The sequence below is a fragment of the Symsagittifera roscoffensis genome, chromosome 4 (genome assembly GCF_963678635.1).
Source record: "Symsagittifera roscoffensis chromosome 4, txSymRosc1.1, whole genome shotgun sequence".
NCBI lineage: Eukaryota > Metazoa > Xenacoelomorpha > Acoela > Convolutidae > Symsagittifera > Symsagittifera roscoffensis.
In genome coordinates, this window is record NC_087065.1 from 30,046,689 (window position 1) to 30,063,319 (window position 16,631).

The 16,631-nt window shown below is 34.7% G+C and overlaps 1 protein-coding gene across 1 annotated transcript in view; it reads left to right on the top strand.

Moving 5' to 3' along the window:
* LOC134844839 (dynein regulatory complex protein 9-like) overlaps window positions 1–14,079 on the top strand; it is an 83,703-nt gene extending 69,624 nt beyond the window's left edge. The window contains exon 8 of the mRNA XM_063861656.1: window positions 13,841–14,079. Coding sequence (XP_063717726.1) covers window positions 13,841–14,079 — 239 coding nt within the window. The remainder of the gene's footprint in view (window positions 1–13,840) is intronic.
* The last annotated feature ends 2,552 nt before the right edge of the window (window positions 14,080–16,631 follow it).

Here is a 16,631-nt window from a genome sequence, read left to right on the forward strand (position 1 = left end):
ACAATTTCACAATTCGAAAATTCCGACCAAGAAACCCCTGGTGAATTCGATAACTCTGAACCCAGCCCGTCTACATTTTACCAACCCCCTTTTCAAACCATCCACTCCCAAACCAGAAATGATTCTCCCTCGACTCCCTCTCATATTTCCAAGGTGACACCCACACACTCCTCTTTAACCAGCAAAGCTCCAACAATAATTCCCCTGACGACACACAAATGTCATATGAACTAAGCAATCTAATAACACTCCAACAACAATTGTATCACCCTCAAAAACTAACCATTCGTCATCTATCATTATCAATATCAACATCAAACCCATCAACTCCCACACCCTATTCAAATTGAACCTCTTCTCTAACCCAATCTTCCATATCCAACCAATCCGCATCCAGTACGACCCGCGCATACAGAACCTTTGACAGAAAATTCCCAAATCACCCATTTCCTTCTCAACCCGGAACAGCACGATCATTTATTAATCATCCTAACCACACAATCACTAAAGAATTCCTTAGAGTATGTTTACCCTTCTTTCCCCAATATACCTATGCCTATTCCAACCCAAATTACGAACAACCAAATTACGTCGATGAGCATGTATTATTTCCCACTCTTCAAGGGAAATCATACTTCCTTTTCTCAAATCCACTCTGTTAATCACTAAATAACACACCAGAAATGGAAAAATATAAAAACGACCTCTTCCAACTCCATGCAGCACTAACTCAAAGACAATTTCCTTACGTAGGATACAAAAAGTTATGAACTATGTTCACCGCACCTAAAGCTAACGATTATTCCATCGAACATTACGATCATGACATCATACGACCTAACCAAGATCACTTCCTTAATGACGATAAGTTTGCCAACCCCAAATTATCAGAAAAATTTTTCATCCGTACACCTTTAACATCAGTTCTTTAGATAAAAAACAAGATCACATCATCTCAGAAGCACTTTGTGATATTCAAGCTTACGAATCTTATTATAAGAAATTTAACAATTTCTCACTAACCTTTCATTTCCTCACACCAAAAGAAAGCGATTTGCACTGTTCACATGAAATCATGTTACATACTAATAAAACACATACATATACATACTACAGATTCATACAAAATCATTACACCATGCACACACCATCACCATAGATATCAATTTATTAACTCAGTATACACTTCACGATTTTTTCTTAACTTCGCAAATTGTATTAAAGATACTAACTTCCAAGGCATCCTCGGAAATTATGATCCCATCACCCAGAAGTATTTTTTCTGTCTTTTAACCAAGACCTTTAATAAAGAAGAATCCCGCCCTCTAATCATCGCACATCTATTCCTATAGCCCATTGAAATTCCGACCCTAGAATTCATACATAACACCAAAAACAATCATAAAGTCTTTAACTTTATTCAAAATACACAGTATGAATTTGCACCTGGCACCAAAGAACTAAAGACTATCCGAGCACTTCAATTGCTTTGGCCACTTCATCAAACTAAAAACATCATTCGCATACTAGCAAAATTACTAACCACATCAGAAGTCATTCACGACGTTTTCCCCTATGGATTCTTCCCCGACGACTAGATAAAATGAATTAATTAATTTAAACTAATGAATTCAAATTAAAACTAACCATTCTTCATCAAATGCTTTTTTCTTTCTCTTTAGCCTTCACAGCACAATCATCTACAAAACAAGAGAAAAATCGAATAAAAAACAGAAACTATTTCATAATTTATAAATTTTTATTAACAAACCGCAATCAATCAAGCAATAAAATTCCCCGAAAAAGCTGTAAATTGATACAAAAATTCTTTTCCTCAATGCAGTAAAACTAAATTGAAATGAAAAAAGTTAATAATTTCAACCCCAAGAAAGCTTATAAACCTGAATTTTTTAGTAGTAAATTAAGATAAATGCAAGCAGTACTAACCTTTTCAAGAAGCTTTTCTATAGTTCAAATCATTCACTCTCCCACAATTCTATCCATAATTACACTGCTCGCCCACGAAAAATTGTTTAAAAAAATGAATTTCAGTTTTAATTTTCACTGATAATATTTCTGCCCAGTATTAACAAGTTTCAAACTTTCCTTTAACCCGATTGGAATGGAATTATATAATAGTCCAAACTAACAAATGCAGCTTACTAAACACCACAAATCACAATCTAACAGCATGACTAAGAGACGAAAACCCACGGTACCCAAACCGGATTTAACCAGCTTAAGAACTGGATAATTTTTTCTTTTGAAGACTATTTATGAGTTCAAAAAAGAACTAAAAAATACCAAAGAGTCGAAAGACAAAAGCAAACCAAACACTTTGATTTTTGAGAAAAGGACACAACCAACACAGCAAAAGAAAAAACCAGTAATAAAAAAGACGAAAAAGGTTGACACAAAACAGGACCCCACAAAAAAACCAGCACGAAATTATATCCTATTCGTGGCCTAACCCACCAGAAGGGAAGTCCTGAGCATGCTCTATAGCCGGCCTAACCCACCGTGCTACAACCACGCTTTGTGACCCTCTCCTAATTTTTGACAAGAATTACTCAAGGGTGAGTAGCTCTTTAAAATTAACAGAACTAAACAAAAACGTTTTTGCGATAAAAACTAATATAAAATCATAGCAAAAAACAAAATTAATAAAGATTTATATATGTAACTGATATAATGCAGTATATATATTACACACAACCCAAAGACGAGCATCAAGGAACTTGACAATTCAATCACACTCAAACTATAAAATGGCTACACACAGCCAATATGTTGCCTACAATCACAACTCAAAACATTTAAAGTACGACTTGGCATCGCAGCAAAGGAACCCCATTGAACCAGACCAATGGCCATCTCGATGTTCAAGTATACGTACAGATCCGAGTTACAAGGCACTCCCCTCCAAACCAAAATTTCACGCCATTCCCAAATGAGATTGGAAAATTTTTCTCTATAAAACAAGAACTAATGAGCATAACAACCCGATCAGAAATCACAATCCGATCTCCAGAAGCAACAGTGACAGTTGGTCACAGTCGTCGAAGAACACGTTCATTTCAACGATTCAAGTTTCTTGGAACAGACGGATAAGACATCCTTCTTCCAGAACGGAAAAGAAATGATGCTCGCGACATACAAACGATCATCATCCATCCTTCATTACAGAAGAATGTTAAAGATCAAAAACTCTGTAAACCCCGGATGGGTGGACCCAGATCTAAACTAGAGTTTATTATTGGTCATTATTCTTATATTTTATCTCTATGAAATATTGAATACTTGCCAATCATACTCTATCAAAATAACAACCCACTTATTTTTAAGTGCTGAAATTACTTGTAATTTCAGCACCAGAGAGATTTGAATTTAACTTAGAACTTAGTTGCTTTCTCCAAGAGACCGGCTCGTAACAAAACCAGTATACTCTAGATCTATTGAGACTAGGAGATATAAGAGTAGGATTAAGATCGGTATTAGACTAAGAAGTTGCACAATTCTATCCGGCCGAAAATAAGATAGCGTGACGAGCAGACGGTGTACCTTATCTGAAATTACTCTATGAGTTAACCATCTCGGTCATAACTCAATAAGTACATTTAGAAGGAAATCAAACGGCAGTGTAAAATCGGTTCAAAATCCTAGTAGCTGTAATAATTGAATCTACTTGTTTTCAAGTTTCACCTATCGATTGAAGTGAACGATTCCCAGCAAAATAAATTCTACGTGTTTGTCATCAATTCGTTGCGGTTTTGAGCTTTGTAAACGCATATAGTAACTCTAAAAATTCACGAGAGTGTAGTAAGTGTGCTTGAACTTGTGGCATACTTCATATCTGAAAATAGAGAAGCTTTGAGAGAAGGAATTCATTCCGTTCTGTCAGCAGTGGAGTGAGTAGTGTAGGATTTTGGTTATTTTGATCATTCTTTTGCAAATTTTCAAGATGTCTTGAAAAGTAGGAGGCGAAAAGAAAAATGTACAATGATAGAAGTTTTAATTAAGTTTCAAATGAAGTTTCGATTGAAGTTTCGAATGATAAATTAGGGTCGGTGAAAAGAACATCAACAGAGAAAAAAAGAAATGAAGACATACCCTCGTTTGAATAGAGCCACTTTGTTTGGGAACCACAATTTGAAGACAAATTGAAACAAAGTCGAGAAGAAGATGACTGCAAAAAAGACCACAAGACAAATGTATATATTCTGCCCACTAACCAAATTCTTTCTCGTTGATGAATCTCGCCCACTAATTGTCCCCCAAGAAAATATACTGACCATTGAAGTCACCATTCTAGAATATATTCATAACACTACTTTTTAATCACAACTTATATAACCTAATTCAGAACACACGTCTTTTCACTTGAAACTGAAGAACTGCAGAACATCCGAGCGCTGGAATTTCACTGGCATCTGCTTCAAAGTAAAAAAATCATCAGCATGCTTGCGAAACTTATCACACCATCAGACAATTCGAGCTAACTTCCCCCAAATATTTTTTGCTGATGAAGAATCTTCGTAGTATGAATATGTTTTTTTCAGCTAACAATTAAAACAAAACACTCACCATTCTTCATGAATTTCTCAGTTTTATTTTTTAGATTTCACCAATCATTCACCTAAAAGAACAAAATCCAAATAAAAATTGCAAATTTTTCCTAAGCTTTTCAAATTTCTTTTTAACAACGAAAATATCTTAATAAACGCAGTATATTTCATTGGAAAAGCAGTAAATTGATACTCTGTAGTAAAGTTTAAACAGTTTGAGCAGCAAATAAATAAATTGCAAAAAAATTTAAAAAAAGTAGACTTTTTAAAAAAAAAATTTATTCTTTTTACTCTCCCTCAATTCACACACCCTTTCCATCAAAGCTCGCACAACTCGCCAACAAAGAATTGTTTAATAGTTGAATTTCAAGTTTCAAATTCAAATGATAACATATCTAACTTGTTTTCACGCGTTTCAAACTTTCCTTTAACCTGGCTGGAAGGAATTGTAAGAAAAACCAATGCAGCATACTAACGCCACAAAACCAACAGCATAAATAAAAAAAGTCCCCCGGTTTCCAAACCGGATTGAACCCAGATTAAAACTTGATAAATTATTCTTTTGAAACCCACTTTCAAGTTTTTTTGAAACAAAATGAAACACAAAATTGAAACACAAAAAGAGAACCCAAAACCCATTAATCTACTTTTTGAGCAAAATACACAACTAAAATAAAAAAAAATACCTGATAAAATAAAACAAAAGGTTGAACAAAAAGATTCTGCCCAGAGAGACTAAAAAGTGTAATCGACTCTGGCCTCACCCACCAGAACAGGGTCGCTCGAAATACATGCTCCCAACATGTGCTACGACCCCGATCCTCTATTTTTGAGAGCAATTCTTTAAAATAACCGAATTAAATAAAAAACGCCTTTGCGAAAACAATTAATAAACATTATAACTGAAACTGATCCCACTAAAACATGTCGATATATAAATCTAATGTATATTTTTTTAGAGCAAACGGAACAAGTAGCAAAGGAGATGAAAACTTGATTACATTCCAACTCTGGAATAGTAAATCTATTGGTTTGTTGCCGTAGTCACTACCCTCGCAGTATTTAAAGTTTGGACTCAACATCGCTGCGAAGGAAACCCTTGAACCAGACCAATGGCCAACTCGATGTTGATCTCACATAGCGATCTCAGTCACTTGGATTTTTATACAAAAGATCAAACTTTTCACCTTGCACGTAGTCTCACTCTAAGCTTAACGAAATTGACACATCGTTGCATCGATCTACAATCTTGACACGATCACTTAGGACGACCCACGATCAAACGAGACCCACTTCTGGAACACGAACAACTGTTCTTTTTCTCTCAACACAAACAACTACATCTCTCCTTTCTTCACGAATTCACTGCTCCAACCTCTCAAAAGAAAACTACTCCATCCGTCCTTCACTACAAAAATTTTTTTAAAAATTAAAAGCCTCGGATGAGTGTAACTAGTTCTAAACTTGTATTTTTAATCAATTAAATTATCGATAAAACTATCCCTAAAAGATAATACTAACTAAACAATCATATTCTATCACTAACACTGGCAATTATTTGTAGTGCTGAAACTACTTGTAGTTTCAGCACCAGAACATTTCAAATAAATCTTAGAAGACAGTCGTTCTCCTTGTGGACAACTTCCGTAACCTAACTCACAAAAACCAGTATACACTAGATCTATTGAGACTAGAAGATATAAGACGAATTTTAAGATTGGCATTAGACTAAGAAGTTGCACGAATCTATCCGGCCTCAAATAAGATAGTGTGACGAACGTACGGTGTAACTTATCTGACATTACTCTATGAGAAAGCTACATTATGATTAAGACCATTTGTTCACTTGGGAAAGGACCAACACAAGAGCTGTACAGCTCATCACGGCGAACCGCTGATGTGCCCCTGTTTATGAATTACATGCAATTTTTTTGGTTATTTTTCTGGGCTGGGTAATGTTGCTTCACCCTCGAACAACGAGCACGGATCATGGTGGGCCTCGCGCAAACATCTGGTTCAAACTCAGTACAGTCAATTGCAGAGATGTGAAATGTTTGATAAATGTTAATTAACACGGCAAACCCAACTACAGTTTGTGAAGAGAGGAGAAAAATACTCAGAGGAGAGGAAGTGAGAGAAAACAAGCATTGCATGGGGTGCAAAATTTGGAGGGTTGATAGCGAGTGGGATTCGAAAGCAGGCTGAAATTTAATCTTGTTCAAAAAAAATTGTTGAATTGTTGTGTAAACGGCGTGTTCCAATATTGAAAGTCCTCGTACTAAAAAACTGTCGGCTGGTAAATGTGTGTTAGAGTATGAGATCAATTGTATGAGATAATATTTCTTAGTTCACTCAGACGACTCGAACTTTTGTGTATGGTTCAAAAATTTTTAGTCAAAATTCATGCTGGAATATGTTTTAGAGAAAAAAGAACAAAATTTTGCGAAAAAGCTTATTTGAGCATGAAAAAGTTGTTTCGATTAAAAATTCAAAAATAAAATCACCTTTAAGCTTTGATTTTTACTGAGAATTTTTTTTGCAGCTATGTAAACACTGCTGATCATAGAACCATCGTATATGAAAACTGTTTAATAAACTTACTTTCTATTCAGTCCAAATCTAAAATTTCAGGACAAGCATTTTTCTTGTATGGAATTGAATGAGAAACAACTTTCTTATGTGGAGGTTCACACGGGTTTATCGAGCGTTAGTTATCCCAAATCGACCGAATTTGCATTTTTTTTGTCTCAAACGCTTAGTTAAATTATCGAAAGTTGACAGAACAAAATCCCCAAGCCTAAATAATCCGCAGTTTCAAGTCGGAAAAACATTAAAAACATGGATGATTCACATCTATTCGACAAAGATAGTTTAGTTTTGTTTTAAATAAAAGAGACAAAATTTGTCAAAAATAAAAGAAAGCTTCAAAATTATAAATTTAAATTTTTTTTACTGGCGCAGGAAACATGATATATTTATGAACAGCATTTGTGATGTTTACAAGTCATTATCAAAACGTGGGTTTGTGCAGAAAAACTAAATGAGTCAGTAGAAAAACCAAAAAACAGGAATAGTGAACAAAGAAAGGGCAAACGAAACAGGAAAAACAAATACAACATTCGAAAAGAAGTCGAAAAGAAGATAATTTGGAAATATGATTCCCGGGCGAGGTTAAAGCGCGCGGTAATTGCTTCAACTTAGACTAAACACACGCGCGTATTTTTTCAAAAACGATCACAAGTGAAATATACTTCAATTTTTGAGCTCATGATGTCTACAACTGGTCTGAAGTACTAAATCACGCCAAACACATAAGTCACTTTGTTCGATAAAAAGCCAAAACCGTCTTATAAATCCAAAATTGTTTGAACAAAAATCCAAATCTGACAGAATAAAAGATTCGGTCTTTTAGACCCAACAGCAAAACTGTTGTGATAAACTTAAGAAATAGTGTCAGAGATGACTAGCAGAACCATTTTCAAGCCAAAACAATTGAGCTTTAAAAACAACAGGTGGTCCTTGCGTTTGCTGCTGCACATAAATCTTAAGCAAAAACTTTTGTTTCCACAAACAAATGATCTTTCTGCAAAAAATTTTCCAAAAACAAACAATATTGAGTTAAGATGAGAAAAGAGCTGGTTATTAAAAGACACTCACGAGCTGGAAAAACCAGTTATCGAAATAGAAAGTACTCTTTCTTTATGAGTCTGACTTTTCATAGAGTGTCTGACGAGGGGAGTACCCAGTATAGTCAAACGTGAGAACAAAACTGTCAAAAAAGTTTCACGAGCCTCATGATTTCGCCGCGCGCAATGAGCTACCCGATAAGGGTAACAATTACAATTATTGCAATATTTTTTTTTACAATCATCAACGAGACGCTAATTGGAACGAAAATTAGATTTTTAGGACAACGTGACGGTAGTCAGACAGATGCAAACGAAAAGCTTGCAGAGAAATACATTGTTTTTATAACGTTTTGTACACATAAAAAAAATCAGGTTCTAACATTTCATGAAAATCAGCTTTAGATAAAAACCGATTTCTGACAGCAAATGGCAACCAATTAAAAATAAAAAGCAGGTCAATTGTTCTACGGCTAACTTTTTTAGCTCGCAAAGTGCAATTCATAAGTCATTTGCAGCCAGAATAAGTAATTATAATATGACTGATAATGCTGAGGACTATAACAAAATTTGCAACTCTCCATTTAATGCGAACGCCTTCCATGAAATACAAGAGCAGAATTTGTGTGAATTATGCCGCCTCGTAAAACTTCTCCAGCGAAAAAAGAAATTAACTACACATGAGGTCTGAATGTCAAAAAAAAATCTAAGCAAGATAATTGTGTGTTGTTTTTCAATAGCAAATTTAGTATGTTTTTGGAGGGTGTTTCAGAAGGGTAATAAGGGTGATTTTTATACTTTTTAAATATTCAGTATAGCCATCATAAACAACTGTTGTTTCACTAGAACGGCAGCGACTAGTCCTTGTCCTAGATGAATTTTAGGTGAAAATGAACTGTTGAATTTGTATCATCTAGACAACATTCAGAAAGATTTTTTTTGAATGGGCAAGTTAGTCGGGGAGGTGACTTAGTATTTACAAAGAGAAAAAAATTAAATTTTCTCGCAAAAAACTTTAACATGATGTTGGCAGTAATTTGTTAACTTGTTTTTGAAAAGAGTAGAATTGTCTTGAACTGCTTAGAGTACCGGGCAACATCAAGGGACAAGGGAAAAATCATTTAAAGTGCAAGTAGAAAACTTAGAGTTGCAATTGAGTTCTATGAGTGGTCATCAACTAGTCGTGGTGAACGATAAGAACCCTGACAGTTTAGATATCGCCCGGTGTTCACGAATATAGGTTGATTATAAATTGATACTTTTTTTTCGGCAACTAAAAACCAAAACTTGAAGCAACAGGACAAACCCCTACAAGTTCTATCTGTACTGATTATTTTATAAATAGCAATCCTATGACCATAAATAGCTCAAAAACATCTTTGAAAAATCTGTGTGCTTTTCTCATATCTATTGCAACTGTTCCCGATAGAATTATTTGGTTTTTGAGGGGGGGATTTAAAAAGTTTTTGTTAAGAAGAGGATGCTTCGAAACTCTTTTTGTTCTTGATCATCTTTTTAAAGAGGCTGAGCGGAAAAAATTGATGTTATGTGGACAATTTTGACAAAATAACGTTTGAAAACTTCAACTGCTTTTAACTAATTCATAAAATTTCAGGAAAGAATTGCAAGCCTTGTTTACCGCCAATACCATTAAATTGTGGTTGAAATTAGGATTTTTTTACGTGCAAAATTCTTTCACAGAAAAGAAGCTTTCAAAAACTCAAAATTTCTCGAAAATCATGACTGCAAGGAAAACACTCCAATTAAAAACAGAAATATCGCAATCATCTTTGTTCCAAGTGCTTGATGGTTTCTGCGGACCGGAGACGGTGTTTCAGAAAAATATTGAACCAAAATCTCTTTTGACGTTTTTTTGAGAACATAGCTGGACATCCGACTGAATTCATGCCATCAGCTGGTTCTTCCTGTCCATTCGTTCTTAAAAGGAATGGACGAGGATTTAATTAAAATTTTGCTTTGCTCAAACGAAAAGATTCATTTGGTTATGATAGCCCGTCAACTAGGAAGACAAAAGTTTTCGTGCACCAATCTTCTTTGTTTTTCTACTTATAATTGCAATGAAATTTTGTCAAATCGTATTTTACACTCTTTTTCAAAGTTGCAGAACTATTTGCTACTTTTTTTTAAAACAGAAGCAAAAAAAGCACAACATTTATTGACATATGAGCCTACATACAGTTTTTAGCAAAGTTTTTGAGTTATTATTCTATAGAAGGTTGTTATTCTTCATAAAAAACATAATACTGTTTTACCAGAACAAGTTTCTTTTCCTTCATTTTTTTGATACGCTTAATCATTCAGTTTTTTGGAACAGTTGGGCGCTTATGTTTTTCAAAGAAAACTCATTGAGACAATTTCAAATTATTTATCAAATAAATTACATCAAATAAATTGGGCAAGTTAGTCGGGGAGGTGACTTAGTATTTACAAAGAGAAAAAAATTAAATTTTCTCGCAAAAAACTTTAACATGATGTTGGCAGTAATTTGTTAACTTGTTTTTGAAAAGAGTAAAATTGTCTTGAACTGCTTAGAGTACCGGGCAACATCAAGGGACAAGGGAAAAATCATTTAAAGCGCAAGTAGAAAACTTAGAGTTGCAATTGAGTTCTATGAGTGGTCATTAACTAGTCGTGGTGAACGATAAGAACCCTGACAGTTTAGATATCGCCCGGTGTTCACGAATATAGGTTGATTACAAATTGATACTGTTTTTTTTCGGCAACTAAAAACCAAAACTTGAAGCAACAGGACAAACCCCTACAAGTTCTATCTGTACTGATTATTTTATAAATAGCAATCCTATGACCATAAATAGCTCAAAAACATCTTTGAAAAATCTGTGTGCTTTTCTCATATCTATTGCAACTGTTCCCGATAGAATTATTTGGTTTTTGAGGGGGGATTTTAAAAGTTTTTGTTAAGAAGAGGATGCTTCGAAACTCTTTTTGTTCTTGATCATCTTTTTAAAGAGGCTGAGCGGAAAAAATTGATGTTATGTGGACAATTTTGACAAAATAACGTTTGAAAACTTCAACTGCTTTTAACTAATTCATAAAATTTCAGGAAAGAATTGCAAGCCTTGTTTACGACCAATACCATTAAATTGTGGTTGAAATTAGGATTTTTTTACGTGCAAAATTCTTTCACAGAAAAGAAGCTTTCAAAAACTCAAAAATTCTCGAAAATCATGACTGCTCAAGGAAAATACTCCAATTAAAAACAGAAATATCGCAATCATCTTTGTTCCAAGTGCTTGATGGTTTCTGCGGACCGCAGACGGTGTTTCAGAAAAATATTGAACCAAAATCTCTTTTGACGTTTTTTTGAGAACATAGCTGGACATCCGACTGAATTCATGCCATCAGCTGGTTCTTCCTGTCCATTCGTTCTTAAAAGGAATGGACGAGGATTTAATTAAAATTTTGCTTTGCTCAAACGAAAAGATTCATCTGGTTATGATAGCCCGTCAACTAGGAAGACAAAATTTTTCGTGCACCAATCTTCTTCGTTTTTCTACTTATAATTGCAATGAAATTTTGTCAAATCGTATTTTACACTCTTTTTCAAAGTTGCAGAACTATTTGCTACTTTTTTTTAAAACAGAAGCAAAAAAAGCACAACATTTATTGACATATGAGCCTACATACAGTTTTTAGCAAAGTTTTTGAGTTATTATTCTATAGAAGGTTGTTATTCTTCATGAAAAACATAATACTGTTTTACCAGAACAAGTTTCTTTTCCTTCATTTTTTTGATACGCTTAATCATTCAGTTTTTTGGAACAGTTGGGCGCTTATGTTTTTCAAAGAAAACTCATTGAGACAATTTCAAATTATTTATCAAATAAATTACAAAATGCTTAACCTCAATGAAAACTCCCAGCGTACCTGAAAGTGCGTTTGTTGTGCCGCAAGGTTTAGTTCTTGGACCACTGTTTTTCTCATTTTATGTCAATGATATTTAGGAAACTAGTGGCGCAACCCGAATTGAGTTTTTTTAGGGACGATACTACCTATCTCGCTTGTTTTCAAACTAAGAGAAAAAACAACAACTTTAAAAATCAATTGAAGAAGAACGATGACTGATGCAGGTGAATTAAACTGTCAATCAGCTCCATTAAACGTAAAGTTTTACAAAATAGCAAGTCCTATTTGGATGCAGTTTTCTCTAGCAGGTGAAAAAGTCAAGCTTACTAATTGTTTCAAAATAGGTGGTCAAAATTACAATCAACTAAAATTTCCTGAACACCGTGCGCAGAAATTTAGCCAGATTCAAAGAAACTAAGTATAAGTGCAGGGTACTTTTGTTTAAAAAATTGTTGTTAAGGTTCTAATGGTTTCCTGGTCTATGTTAGCACGAAAAATCTAAAATCACTTAACAACTGCCAAAAACTTTAAGAAACATTTTTTTGAATAAGAATTTGATTATGTGGCTTTAAAGTTTAAAGAGCATGGGATCGAAACAGTTCTTGAAATCATTTTGTTCCAACTTTTTCATGGAAAAATTTTTTCATTATTCTTATTGTTCACCAATTGATTATCAGCAGTCAGAGAAAAATGCGGGTTAGCTGAAATGATAAGAATTTTTTTGATCGTTACTATATAATACTTGTGGAAATTTCCATCTCGTGCAAAACAGTGGAATGCTTCAATTTCTTGGTGTCTAGATAACTTTTAACCGATGAAATTGAATTGATTTCCAATAACCATTTTTCAAGGTTTTCTCCTAGCTCAAGAACAATCATACTATAGATAACAGTCAGCTGATCGACCCATTTTTCTGATTTTTTAATAAATAACTTTTTGTCGTTACTTAATTGAGGCAGTAATCCCAGAGAGTAGCTACTTGTTAGGCTGAACAGCCTGTTCTAGCTATCCTGATTCAGTTAAAGATTATTCTGTAATATGTTTTGTATCTAATGAGTTCAATATTGAACATTAAACTGGGGGCAATACATTCTTTTTCAGGAACATCGGTTTTTGTCATTATTCAGAAAAATCCCATTCAACAAAGCAATTAAACAGTATTGCAAACTTTTAGAGTCGGGTTGCGTTTGAACGGTAAAGTTCAAACATAATTTTAATCAGACGGACGAACTAATCGAAAATTTTCCGAGCCGAGTGGAGACGGTTGGATTATTTACAAGTTCTTCGAGACCATCGAGGCCAAGCAAGTCAATAGAGAAAGTCTTAACATAAAGTCATCACTTCGACCCAGGAGTTTTTTTCCAAAAATTTTGAGCATCTAATCAAATGCGAGTGGCCTGAAACTGTTTTTAAGGTGAGTCGGTCGCAGGCGCTAATCTATGTTCACTCCTTTCAAAGATCTTTTACGGCATGTCAGCGGAAAATTGGTGGCGTAAATTAGTACCACAGTGGGGTCGCTTTGGGTGGCCAGGGGGTCGATATCTTAAGGGGAAGTCCATCTGCCTCCTAAACCCACTACTGGTCGATTGGAAAATATTTTGTTCAAATACGATGAATCACTTTTTTACCATTTAATTTTACAGAAATGTTATAAGCTTTGCTTTGTAGATCGAAAGCTGCCTTAAGTTGAATTACGCCCAACTATAGTAGTGATCGTTTTTTGCCCCAGTGTACCAAAAATAGGTAATTATTTCTGTTCAGGTCACGTGAAAGCTGCTGAGCTAGAACGTGAAATGATCGAAGAGTTCAACTCGGTCTACAATTCTGAGATGGAACTGGCGAGGCTGGAGTCGGAGTTTAGAAGGAAGAGCAAATGGGCAGCTGTTAAACTTCAGTCGGCTTGGCGAGGTGTTTTAGTTAGGAAAGGGCTTGGACCATACAAGTACCTAAAGAAGAATAAGAAGCGAAAAGGACGAAAGGGAAGCAAGAGGAAAAAGTAAAGTCTTCGATCAAACTGGCTAAAAAAGCTCTTTGATAAAATTGGAAGAGAACAGGATTAATTTTGTATTTAGCCAAAAGGATAAACAATTATTGTTATCATTACTATACAAATAATTTTATTGAATAAAATTGTTAACCCGAGTCGAGGTCGGCGACTTATGTTGCGACCATTGCGACTCAAATCGGGTATGTTGCGACCATTGCAACCCAAAATGGGTATGTTGCGACTTTGCGCGACCGAAGAAAAATTATGCGACTTTGCGCGAACCAAATAAGGCATGTTGCGACTTTGCGCGACCCAAAACAGATATGTTGCGACTTTTCGCGACTCAAAATGGGTATGTTGTGACATTGTGCGACCCAAAACAGATATGTTGCGACTTTTCGCGACTCAAATTGGGTATGTTGCAACCCTTGCGACTCAAAATGAGTATGCTGCGACTTTGTGCGACCGAAACATTTGCGCTACTTTGCGCGACCCAAAACAGATATGTTGCGACTTCCCGGGTCGAGTTTTGAGATTTATGTTTTGATCGACTCGACCAAAAAATGGTATATTTCGACCGTCTCGACCCAGGCTCGATATGTTTCAACCGACTCGACCCAAGCTGTCTACGTTTCGACTATGTTCGACCAAAGAAAAATTTTTCGAATGAGTTCGACCGAGTTCAACCGAACAGTTTTTTCGACCGAGAAGATTTTCGACCAAGAATAATCAGTTCGACAGTGTTCGACCGAGAAAAAATGTTTCGACTGTGGTCGACCGAGGAAAGCCGTTTCGACCTTAAAGAATATTTAGGAGCAACGACTCATGAGATCTTGAATGAAAAGCCTCAATTATGGTATAATTTGATGGGGAGTAAGTACATTGCTGATTTGAGTTATCCGGACATAACGCATTAAACTAGAAATTAAAAACGCGGTTTTTCTCAAATTGGGTTGACTTTATGTAAAAAATGATGAAAACAAAATTAGTATAGAAAGTTAGCAGAATTTTATGGTGCAGTTTGTTTTGCGAAAATCGGGCCCAAGTTTCACCCCAAAAATTGATCATTTTTGGCTTTTTAGTCAATCAAAAATTACGCGAAAATTACTTGATCGATCACTGAGACTCCAAGCAAATTTGCTCTTCATACTTTTTACCTAAAGTAAACTCAAGTTGAAAAAAACGGATTCTAAACTTCTATTTTAACGCGTTTAGTCCGGATAATTTAATTCAGCCCAGTGTCATTTAACTGTCTTAACGGTTAACTAACGCGTAAATCAGACGTATATTTTTCCGTTACTTCTTTACTGCCCTGTAATCATTCGTCCGAAAATGGAGCAAAATAGTGGCTGCTTAGTTGATAACTATGAAATACTGTTAAGCCTTTGTAGACCATTTTTGGATTTTTTTTGTAGTTTTCTGCGTAAGAAAATTGCAAGATTATTGTTTTTAACTATTTAAAGTTGACCTTCACTTCCTAATCAGACCCCTGCCGATTGTTGTCTGTTCGAAGTCTATTAGACTTTGTGACACTTCTGCAGTTGAATAGAAAACACATAGTTTAGTTCCATTTGATCCAGTTTTTTTCTTTTAACTCTTGTTAGTAATTTTATATATCAGTGATATCACAACATTCTTTATTTAGGCACTCTTAATTTATTCGAATCAGCTGACAATCTTTGTTTTTTGAATCAAACCGCCCAACCAATTGATCACTAAATTGACCAATTTCAGTTAGCAATTAGAGCGAAGGAAAATCTTAGAGCAACTGAAAACAGTTTCGCAGTTAGCACTTACATGACATAACAGCCACAAATTTAGAAGAGGATACTGTTTCAACGCTGAAAGTCAAATTTATATTAGAGAAACACTACTTGTATCGATGATGACCATAAATTTTACATCGAGGATGATTATAAATTCTACTAGTGCGTTTACTGCACTTTTATTTCCTTCGCGCGAGAATGGAGCAAAAAACGATGAGGCACTTATGAGCCCTTGTAGATCTACATCGGTTTCTTTTGTTTTCGGCGTCAAAAAAGGTTGTGAAATATATGTTTTTTGTTAGTTGAACTACGCGGCTTCATTAGAAACCTGCCATTTGTGTTTCTGATCGAAGTCCATTCAACTTTGTGACAAATTAGTAACTGGAAAAGAAAACGTACCGCATCCAAGTTTATGCGTAAATAATCGATTATAACGGATTACTATGATGATTTTTTGACAATTATAATCGATTATAATTACTAAAATTAGGTCTTTAAGGGATTTATAATTGATTACAATCGTGATATTTTCCAAGAGATTATAATCTCTTACAATTGATTATTATTCTTACTAAAAACCCTTAAAATTAATTATAATTGATTAGAATCGATTATAATCGATTATAATCTCTTATTTTGCCGAAATTTTCCTTTATTCGAATTATATCTTATGGGTTATTATTTTTGTGTCAATAAGAAGATCTCTAAAAGAGAGATCTCTTGAACACTTTGGTTGATCTGAACACAAAGTTTTACCACGAAACAAAAGTTTCATAGAGATCCTTTCATAAGAGTGGAA